The sequence below is a fragment of the Phragmites australis genome, chromosome 2, assembly GCF_958298935.1.
Source record: "Phragmites australis chromosome 2, lpPhrAust1.1, whole genome shotgun sequence".
Taxonomy (NCBI): Eukaryota; Viridiplantae; Streptophyta; class Magnoliopsida; order Poales; family Poaceae; genus Phragmites; species Phragmites australis.
Window position 1 is genome coordinate 45,191,028 of NC_084922.1, and position 11,345 is coordinate 45,202,372.

At 42.3% G+C, this 11,345-nt stretch overlaps 1 protein-coding gene across 2 annotated transcripts; it reads right to left on the reverse strand.

Moving 5' to 3' along the window:
* Window positions 1–66: 66 nt before the first annotated feature.
* On the reverse strand, window positions 67–5,926 carry LOC133909199 (GABA transporter 1-like). Of its 2 annotated transcripts, XM_062351522.1 has the most exons (6): window positions 5,647–5,923; window positions 3,969–4,199; window positions 1,630–1,727; window positions 1,351–1,537; window positions 1,090–1,220; window positions 67–982 (listed from the first exon to the last, which is right to left on the reverse strand). In XM_062351522.1, exons 1-6 carry the CDS (start codon window positions 5,753–5,755, stop codon window positions 368–370), a joined length of 1,371 nt encoding a protein of 456 aa, XP_062207506.1. In that variant the 5' UTR covers window positions 5,756–5,923; the 3' UTR covers window positions 67–367. The 2 variants fall into 2 exon arrangements, with proteins under 2 accessions (XP_062207506.1, XP_062207507.1); XM_062351523.1 differs by lacking the exon at window positions 3,969–4,199 and having other exon boundaries at window positions 5,647–5,926.
* Between the last annotated feature and the right edge of the window lie 5,419 nt (window positions 5,927–11,345).

Genomic DNA, 11,345 nt, shown 5'->3' on the forward strand with positions numbered 1-11,345 from the left:
GTTGCATTTGTAGTGATGCAGAAAAATGGAGTGGGCACTTGGGCTATCTATCGACATGGCATGATGTGGTAATGGTTCACTTGTCATGATCTTGCCGAGAGAAAACAGTACGTTTTGCAACTCTCTTCCTGTCTACAAACAATATAGTACCGATGAGCAGAGCAATTGTTGATTCCCATTCCTGTCCGCGGTTGCTTAACTTGCTCGCATTTTTTGGAACGAAACTAGGCAAAGACATCTCGGATACGGCAATCCATCGTAAACCTTATACAAAACGCCCGTGAATTACATCTGCTGGCTAACAGCTGCATCAGTGGCATGCAAGTTTGCTCTGCTGCAGCGGCGCGCTTCCCAGGTGCAAGCCTGCTCACACGTTCGCGAAAAGCTTGTACGTTCTGGCGTCCATCGCGATCTGCCGCACCGCCGCGACGGACGCGATCACCGCGAGCGCGGAGAACACGACGGCCATGGTCGTGTTCAGCCAGAACACGACCCCCTTCTTGGACGGCTTGAACGTGACGTTGTAGAACACCGCCGGCACGGCGAAGTCCAGCGGCAGGAACCCGAACGCGCCGATGAGCGCGTTCATGTCCCCGAAGAAGGGCACCATGGCCGCGATGGTAGTGGCGACCGCGACCGCGGCGGTGCGGGACACGACCCGAGGCACCACGTTCCGCGCCGCGTACTGCCCCTGTTTGGGGTCCGAGAAGAGGCCCTCCAGGACCTCGTTCGTCGGCTGCAGGTACACCACGGCCACCGCCGAGAGCTGCAGCAGCGTGAAGAGCTCGGTGATGAGCAGGAGCCACTCGGGGATCACGGCCTTGCCGTCCACCATGAAGTTGCTTAGCAGGGTGCCCTGTGACTGGTTGCCGAACGCCCAGTACCCCGAGATGGCCACGCTGAAGAATGTCGTCACCACCACGACGTAGCACAGGCACAGTCCCTTGAACATCTTCCCCATCACCGGCGCCGCCACCGTTGCCTGATACACAATGCAAAATTGTAACAGCGATATTGTGAGTTTAACCGTTATTTTCCATGTTTGGTTAGTGACTAGATTTGATTCAGAGCTTCTGATGATCTGTTTACCTGAATCTCAGGGATGATGCCGTTGCCATATGTGGTGGCGATGACGGCGATGGCGTTGAACACACCAAACACACGGTTCGTGGTGTCACCCGTGATCGAGTAGTCCTTCGGCGGCGCCCGATCGGAGGTTCCTGTCATGTTGCATTGTAGCACCCATTAATCATCAGTGGAAGTTTTTTTAGCTGACATGCTGGCCGTGGCATTGCATTGCCTACTGTTATGTAAGACAGGGACGACTCCGTCGACTCGGAAATGGGGTACCTAGGTAGATGCAGCCGGCGACGGCGCAGAAGCTGTAGGCGAGGCACAGCATCAGGGAGATGAGGCTGACATGCCGGAGCGAGTGGAACGACGGCAGCTGCGCTAGGATCATCATGAAGACGCCGAAGATGACCACGAACACGTACAGCTTGATCGTGCCGCCATGGTTGGCAATCAGGTAGATAGCCTGCAAATGGGAATCCACATGTAGATGATGCATGATTAGAACATGTATATGCATTGTTCATCAAGATTCCAGGGTTGACAATCAGGCAGTACCTTCATGCTTTGGCCGGCCAGAAGAGTGGAAGCAACAACTGCTCCGAAGCACACCAGGAATTGGATCGGGCCGATGTAGTATCGTCCCCATCCAGACCCTTCAGGTTCAGCACGATCAAAATTATGAGGGATCAGAGAAGGGATTAATGAATTTTAACATACTTATGTACAGAGATATCTGTGTTTGTTTAGCAGACATCTCGTTTGAATTTTAATATACTTATGTACAGAGATGTCTGTGTTTGTTTAGCAGACATCTCGTTTCTCGTAAGGATGTCGCACTTTTGAGTGCTTTGCTTGGTTCTTGTTCTTGCCTCAGTGTGAATGTGTGATCATCACAAGACTTTGCTCTAAGATGCACGGTGATTGGTGATTTTTTTCCCAACACGTTTTTTTTTTCAAAATGATTCCCAACACGTATGCGAAACTGCGTATCTGACTAGTCAATCGTCTTGTCTTTTTAGATAAAAAAAAAAGTATAACTTTTAGGCTCTACACTGACTAGAGATATACATAGCTATTAAACTCATAAAACATATAAATAAATACACATTAGGATTTGAATCCTACTAGTTAGAATCATGCACTCACGAATCTACCACCACACCAACAATGCTTTTGCATCATTGAGGCTTTCAGGTTTGAGAAATTAGCAAGTCAGTGCTAGTTTTTCCTTAAAACCACCGAATAACTATCTAATCTCTAATATATCATTCATTATAATCACATCCTATTAGGCCAGCTCGAGCAGAATCGTTATTCAATCGGCAAAACACTGTATCAAACAGGAATTGCTGATCTAAAGCGCATATCGCCGATTACAGTGATTCAGGAGAACAGAAAATTTGCCGATAAAAATAAAGATACGTATTACTGTTCGTAGTGTATGCCTGTTGATTCAGAGAGAGGACGAGAATAATAGAAGGTAGAAAATAAGGTATCTGCTGAAGATAGAAAAAATTTAAGGATACTATAATAGTATTATAGAAAATAAATTTTTAAGTATCGGTTGAAAATAATCTCAATACAATAATAACATATAAAAAACGTGAAAGTTATTTAGTGGCATTCTTCCTTGCAAGTTTCATGCGAGTTGGACGGGCATGCATTTGCAGATCTGGTCATATGGAGTCGTACGTTTCTGACGACCCCAGACAAATTTGTCAGACTTGGGCCTTGGCCTACAGTTTTCAGAGGTGCTGCACGCATAACGTGTCCTGTCCTCTTGACATCTTAAGCTTTTCTCTGTTTGCCACGTCCTGGCTACTACCTGTAGTAGTAGTGGTAGTACTTGTTGCGAATTGATCGGTTTCAACAACCACATATGACAGGGCAGGCAGTTACTGCTTCATGTCTTCCAAACGACACCCGTTGAATGTGTATATATTGCACACTTTACAATGCAATGAAGAAAATAATCAATACTTAAGTTCTACTCTCCAACATCTCTCAACTACTCTCTATTTTAACAGTACTAATCTACATGAGCACTAGCTAGCAGATGGACTCTTCTATTTGGCGCAACGAGGTTCAATTATTGGAAGCTGTTATGGCGACATCGCTTGTCTTTACTTTGACCGATCTGATGTCCTAGTCGTTGACCACGTGATTTTGAAGTCTGAAACCCCAGCAAAAACAACGGCCAACAACGTATGGCCAAACCAGCATCATGGGATGAGTTCAAACAATCTGCCTGCTTCGGACGCTAAATGGGAACTAATCGGTGCTTGTTTGATTGGCCGAAATCTGTTGACTTCAGAATAAAAGGTACTACGAATAGTACAAACGGTACGTATAATGTCTTCGTGATTCTCTTGTAAGCGCCAATTGGGTCGTTCGAATTGCCCAGTTGTGCAATTTGAAGTCCTTCATATGTGTGTCATTTTGTTATGTATGAATTTAGCATAGCTCAATTGATTAGGATTCTTATGATAAAAACTGTTTAATTACTTTCGAATCTTAGACTTGGCATGTGTATTTATATTTTTGATTTAATCCTGATATACCTTTAATTTAATTTAAACATATGATATGACATATCCACGTGAGTACGTGGACGTAAGTGACTTGTACTTAAAAACACGAATATCTACGCTAAGCACGTCCACCAACGACTAATGCTCTCTAATGATTCAACGATGGACATTGCGGACCCGTAGATTCAGGCTACCGATGGACGCGATGAGAGTGACACATATGCTATGGTTAGTCCAAGCTAATCGTCATCATACCAGTCGATGCGATTGTTCAAAGAAAGCCATGAGTAACCAGGAGCACCATCTAATTCGTAACCACCTTTATAACACATGAATGAATTTGTGATGTAACGAGGCACTGACCTAGTATGTCCGTGGCCATGTCCCTGAAGCGGAGCTGGCGGCGGCCCTGCTGCGCGTGGTGCTCCAGGACGCGCGAGATGAGGTTGTACGAGTAGAAGGTGACGGCCGCGCCGATGACGAGGCAGATGATCCCCGCCGACCACCCCAGCGCCGCGAACGCGAACGGCAGGCTCAGCAGCGGCGGCGCCACGATCGACGTCGTCAGGTGGTACCCGCAGTGCAGCCATGACCCTGCAGCGTAGCTCGATCATTCAAAGTTCGATCACTCTGTCAACACTCAAAGGTCATAGGGAATGCGTAGAGTGGTTTGAATGGTTCTTCCGTGGAATCTAGCTCGAGTACGTCTGCTGTGAACCACAACACCACCGCGCGTGCATGTAGCGAATGCCTAACTTCCAAATACGCACGTCATCACTTGTCACGTCTCGTCGAAATCGTAAAGCAAAAGATGTACCCAGGCCTCGGGGGTCAAAAGAAAGGACTTTTAAAAGAGAAATTTGCTTCGTCAAGTGTATACCTTATAGTCGATAAGCAACTCAACCTTTACCCGCACTTGTTTTTTTCTCTCTGAAGTGGATCAAATATGATTACCACATGTATTAAAAAATATGATTACCAGATACCGGCCAACCTCCCGGTCCATTTCTGCTACAATTATTGCTAATCCCAAGTGCGTGCATATGCGTTCATGATACTACGTCAACGGAGGTGATGACCTGTATCAGTATACGCATCAAGTTCCGAAATAAACCAATCCGATCCGTAAAAATAAAAACCACGCCCTCCATATTTTATCTGATTCACTAAATAAATGCTGGTTGCTCCTACTTCAACAGCATGACGAAACACAAATAGACTGGCGATTTTAAGGAGCATCAAGTTTGATTAGTTGTGATGATGCCAGGCTAATTTGGGAGACAAATAGTATGGCGCGCACATGTAGGACTGAGAATTCATCGGCAGGGATCCAGAAGCACTGCAAGTACACCTTGTTTTGTCTCTTCTTCCTCAGTTGCTAAAGGACCGGCTAAACACTCAACCATGCAAGGGGATGGGGAGAAAGGAAAAGTGAGGTACGAAGAAATAAAACAACCGGGTACGCATCCAACTCTAATAAAAAGTAAAACAGTGTTTTTTCTTTTTTGGAAAGGTAGATTTGCTAGAGCATTCAAACATGCATTCACTCCAAGAACTTTTGATCAGCAGGTGCTCGAGTAAGAGGTGGAACCGTCATCGCTTCACTAAAAGATCAATTCGAAGGGGTTATATTTGAAATACAAATTGATCTAAATATATTTAAACTACTAAGATAATACTAAATCTATCACATCAGAACACTTTGTGTCTAACAATCTAAAACAAAAACACTAATAGACCAGTATATTAGCGCCAGATATGCAAATCATTTGCGAAGCATGATGCGATCAAGCAAAATAAAAAGTACATATGTTAAATCGTCGTCTTCTCTGTCTCTCTTCTCTATTGCTAGCTGGTGTGTGAGCAACCGTATTCCTTTTGAGTTCGTCTTCATGTAGCTGGTACTGGCTGGTTAGCACTAATCATTCTCAGAAAAACACAAAAACGGTCGCTGGTTGGTATGCAGCATATGCTTGGCATGCAGCAGAGAAGGGAGAAAGCTGGTGAGAAGAAGAAGCAAAGCCGAGTTGTTTGTGGGCACCTTTGGACTGGAGGACGAAGAGGGCGCCGGCGTCGAGCTTCTGGCCGACGGTGTCCGCGCCGGCCTCCATCTTCTTCGCCAACTCATCCTCGCGGCTTGCAGCTCCCATGTCGCCTCCTGACGGGGAGGGTGCAGAACCGAACCAGCAAAGGGAGGGTGGCTAGCTAGTTTTCGCTCGCCAAGCTGCAACTTTGCTCTGCCTGAGACGACCCGGCCGTATATGTTGTATGGACAACCCGTGTTTGCATATGACATAGCGTGGGCTAGCTATTTAGATACGTCTTCTGGTTATACATATATATCTTATATTTACTAATTGGAGGTTCTTTTCGTGCTTAAACTGTATTGAGCGGACCAAAGAGATGGGTATCTGTGCGCGCGCACTTCAGCGTGGCGACTGCAGAATCCCCACGCCGCACTCGTTGGCGCGACTGATCAAACGGTAGCGAATGTGTGTTGCATAGACGCTCCCTAAACAAGAGTTGAGAAAGATCAAGGAGAATATGGGGTTTCAAACTTAGGCATGAAGCCATCAACTACGAGCTGTGTGGCAGATTGTGCTCCACGATTTAATCCTAGTTTCTGCCTTTTTTTTTTTCTTGAGTCCATTGACTATTATATTGCTCAGCGGCGATTCTAAACTTTTTATTTTTTCTGTGGAGAAGCTGAAACAGAAGTCGTGCACTCGTGCTTTGATCTACCTCTGGAGTAGATGGATGACCCATGATCAAGACATTTATATTATTACTAGCACTCGAGGTTTTATTGCCGTGGCCGCATCCTGTAATCGTCGACGGGCCGATCGATCGGGGCATACGGCGCATCTAGTGGCTGGGATTCGTGCTAGCTACGTAGTGCGCTGCACAAGTCCATGCACACGAACGCATGCCCGCTACAGAGACACGTACCGATGCTCAGTATTTTCGTCACTAGTGGTTTCTTTGAAAGATGCTGGATAGATATCGCGATGGGAGGGCAAGTAACTTCCGCTATCAATAGTGCATGGGCGCACAGTGCCTTATCATTCAGATGTAAGTTTTTTTTTCATTAGGTCAATTTAAAACTAAAAAGTAAATTAAAGATTCACTCTTCTATCTAAATAGTGATTCAAAACTACTTAGTAGCACGAGTATACAAATGCTAGCTGCAAACTTCAAAAGTATGGTCCGGATGCAATCGCAAAGTTTGAAAGCTACTGTATTGTGCATCCTGGCTGGGTAAAGCTATTCTTGTATGAGCTGTCGCGTGATTATTCTAGCTGCAGATGTTGATTTGAAGAGATCTGGTGCTAATTTTCAAAGCTTGGCTACCGAAGCCAGCTGCAAAAATAAAAATATTTCCTTACTGTTTCAGCCGACTGGATCCACGTGCTTTGTGTAGACACTATTTTTCTCTGGTGTCGATACAGGGGATCTGTCACTCTGTCAGTACCGAGTAAATTACAATTTGCATTACAGTTTACTTGTCACTAAAATAAGTAATATCTCTATTTCAGTTTACTTGTCACTGTTTTCACTGTAGTAAATTTGACTAAATATATTTTTTAAAAAGATTTATACATACTTAAAAAATATAAAATACTAATAAAGTATATTTCATGATAATTTAATAATATAAAATTTTAAGTATATATAAATTCTTTTTAAAATATACAATCAAATTTGCTACAGTAAAATAGAATGACAAGCAAACTGAAATGGATAGAGTACTTAGACCGGTGTACATCACTCAAGTCTCAATGAAAGTGAAACGACAAGAAAAAGGGTTAGAAGAGTTCTATATTAGTTGTGGAAGGTAAATACACACAATTTAAAAATGAGTAGCATCTCACCTCGTCGGCTATTTTCTGTGATAAAAAACCTCTCTTTACATACTACAATTGATACCATAGCCTTTTGCTCGATGGAGACGAAAGACCTTTTTATCCTACAAAAAAGTATTACAACACCATCTTTGACCAGTACTCCGCTTTGACTTCCACGAAACTAGGAAATTTCGATTTTAAGAAAAATGTAGGGAATTTAAGTAGGCGAAAGTATGCCAAGTTGTTCTTCTGGATGAATGGCAAAGCGCATATTTTTCTATATAAAAGATGGAACAGATAACGACATAGTCTAAAGTTGGTGATCCGAAAGCAAGAACTTCTGTGAAAGCTTAGATTTTGAGCGTAAAAGTGCATCCACTAATTACCATTAGTGGGTTCTGGTAAAACAGTGAAGCGCCAGGAGCAGCCAAGTCGCTGACTCAGCTGGCGAACATGTGAAAGAAGAACCTGGTCCCGTCTAGCAACAGTAGAAATGTTACACTTGGTGAACGGTGATAAGAGCCTGCCGATGCATCAATTTCTCTACCAACCGTCAGATAGAAAATCTGATGGCCTCGTTCATTCAGTGATCAGGTGATGTGCCAAAAGTATTGCAACATAACAACACTGTAATATTAAATCTGGGTCACTGAATGGACCGGATGTATATCCGGTTCGGTCCCCCTTTCATGTGGACTGTGCACCTTCAAGCCTTGGCCCAAATATAGTCTAATCAATTAAATCCAGTTAAAAGAATGTAGTCGGACCCAGAGGGCTTATAGTTTACTAGTAACTGTGCATCTGTGTCACGCACATATAACTCTATAACCATGTTGTTTGAAAATGATACCTAGATTTTAAAATGAAATGATACCTTGTTTAGGTGATAAACCGTCGTATAACTTTATAACATGAAACAATATCGAGGTTTTAAGATGAGGCAACCATTGTACAACCATCGCATTTGGAAATGATACCTAGATTTTAAAATGAAATGATACCACGTTTAGTTGATCGACCATTGTATAGCTTTCTAACATGCAAGGATATCCGGGTTTTAAAATGAAAGGGTAACAACTTCTCGAACTCATACATTTATCCAGAGCATTTGGACTAGAGTTCGATGATTTTCTCAGTTATGAGAATCATGCCAAGCTGAAAGTGTGGACGATCGTTTGTGTTTGTTTCTTAGTATGACTAGCACTAATGGATAGTTAAATTTTATAGATTTAGAAAAAAGTGGATTTAAATGTACAAAAGCAAGCTCAAATTGCTGACAATTAATTAATTCACAATGAAAAATTTGACAAGTCCTCTAGGGACTTTATATTTTTCTAGGCCAAAAATGCCAGCTGCCATCAAAACTATCGGTGTTGATAGGAAGTGTTGTTTTGTAGTGACATGGATGATTTTTTTTAAAAAAACAAAAATATGGACACATTTTGTGTGGTCTCAAAAAAACGTACTTTTGTGATAATTTAGACCATTTAAGTGTAGTGTCTAATATTTACCAAGAAAAGCTCCACAGAGAAGATTCTTAGGATTGTTCATGAAAGGACCTAGCCGCATCAATATCTCTATGAATTTCTCAAAGAAAATTTCTTTCACTCGAATTGCATAACTGAATTCACTTCAGAGATGCACTCTCCACACCAAAGTCCTCGCCGCTCGACTTAGGCCCTCATGCTGCCGACGAGCATGGACCGGGAACCATGGGTCGTTGCCATCACGAGAGTGATTAAGGCCGACAGCAGGATGACGGCCAAGAGTATGGGCACAGATCAATCTACCCCGAGGCCGGCTGCGGTAGATTGATCCGTGCCCATACTCTTGGCCATTGTCCTGCAGCCGTCCTTAATCGCTCTCGTGATGGCAAAGACCCATGGTTGTTGTTCCATGATCGTCGGTAGCGTGAGGGCCTGAGTCGAGCGGCGAGGGCTTTGGTGTGGAGAGTGCATCTTTGGAGTGAATTCAGTTATGCAGTTCAAGTGAAAGAATTTTTCTTTGAGAAATTTATGGAGATATTGATGTTGTTGGGTCCTTTCATGAACAATCCTAAGGATCTTCTCTATGGAGCTTTTCTTAGTAATATTGCCTCCTTATTTTCTACTATGCTATTAGTCATTTGTACCGTTCTTTCTTGCACTAATTTGTGGATATCTGAAAAGGCTAACAATTCTTGTTTCGGATAATGTTTCAGGGGCTGAAAGCGGTGATGGAAGGTTGTCAAATATTCCAAGGAGGTTCTATGAGGGTATGTGTTCTTTGTATCATGTTCATAATTTCATAAATTTAATTGATGAGAGAGTTGCATAAAGAGACCAGAGCAAAAATATGTATCAGTTCTGCACCAGTCATAAGATTTCATATGAGAGCTCTCTCCTTTTCGTAACTGTTGTGCACCTGATATGTTCCTACTAGCAAATTTTAGAACTTATACATTTGCACTATTTAGTGATTTCATCAACCTCCCACTAGAGTTTTGCTTAGTGACTGATGTAAGTTAAGTTGAGCACTGAAACAATTTGGCTTGCTTGAGTTTGTGAGACGTAATTGAGTAGTGAACGATGTCTTGCTTCAATCTGCTACAATTTTGTTCCTTTTAATGAAGTACAACCTTATCTCCTTGGTTCTTCATGCACATTACCTATTATGTCTGTTGAGCACCACTGCTACTGGTCTCCCCCCCCCCCCCCCCCGACACGCGACCTTAGTCATCGATCTTCGATATTAAAACTAGGTGCATGGTACTTCCTAAACATGATTCTTTTTACGATGTAAGTGTTATCAGAATCTAACAACTTACAATTGTATAACAACTTTACGAGGACTCCAATGGTAGTCTTGAGCAATAATACATAAAATAGGTGCAAGCATAGCTAAAAGAGAACATTTTGTTTCTATTTCTTTGAATCTAATACTATCTTTGTTTATCTTCTGCTTCAGCAGTGACTGCCAGGTTCTTGAACATTGTATGGGGACCTTTTAGATTTGAGAGATTTTTCAATTGAATCTGTGATGCATTATTATGAATGCAGTTCATCTGGCCAATGAATCTAGAAACTAAAAAAAAGGGTAAAGATGACTAGATTTCTTCATGTAAAGATGACTAAATTTCTACTTGGTTCTTCATTTCTCTTGAAACCGTTGACTTTATTTGTAGCTTTTTTGGCTGTTAATTATAGAAGGTAAAGCCTATTATTCGAAGGTATATTGATTGCTCCCATACTATTCACATCTGTCTATACATGATTGTTTGGCTTAGATGAGGTGAGAGCATATGACCTTTAGAATTAAAATGAATGAATAATCTACGTGGGCTTATGGTGCTGATCAAGTAGATATACAATAGATCAATTAGTGTTGTGATGGTCTAGCAACATCGCTCACTACATGCGCAATGCTTGATAGCAGTTAGTGATGGAGGGTCTTTTAAGTCTTCAATGCTTTATATACTTGAGTTGGTGGATACTCTCAACACGTCTTAGTATTAGAGTAGTAACTTATTGGATGTTTCTTAAGGAAAGAGCTGGAGAGCTACAATTGATAGTTTGAAAAGGTTCAGTAATACAACTATACAAGTTTACAATAGGAAGAACTAAAGAGAAATGCATAAGCACAGGGGAACAAGAGGTCCAAGGTACTATTTCTCTTTGATAATATGCCAAATATCCTACTTCGGCTAAATTTCAGGAGATAATATCTGTGCCCTCTTCAGCCAGTTCAGAAAGCAATCACAGTGGAGCAATCAACTTGTGTTGTTTGTCAATAACAGGTTCTGGAGAGTGCTAAACACTTTATTATTTCTAGCAGTTATATCAGTTTGGGATCTTAGTCAATAACAAGTAATGTAGAGTGTTAAATATTTACTATTTCTAGCAGTTTTAGTCAGTAT

Bases quoted from the DNA above. Each gene is read 5' to 3' on its own strand.
- LOC133909199 (XM_062351522.1), bottom strand. From the start codon at position 5,755: ATGGGAGCTGCAAGCCGCGAGGATGAGTTGGCGAAGAAGATGGAGGCC. The intron at 4,200-5,646 runs GTGCCCACAAAC...GCTACGCTGCAG, and splicing joins CTTCGTCCTCCAGTCCAAAG to GGTCATGGCTGCACTGCGGG. The intron at 1,221-1,350 runs GTACCCCATTTC...GCAACATGACAG, and splicing joins CGCCGGCTGCATCTACCTAG to GAACCTCCGATCGGGCGCCG.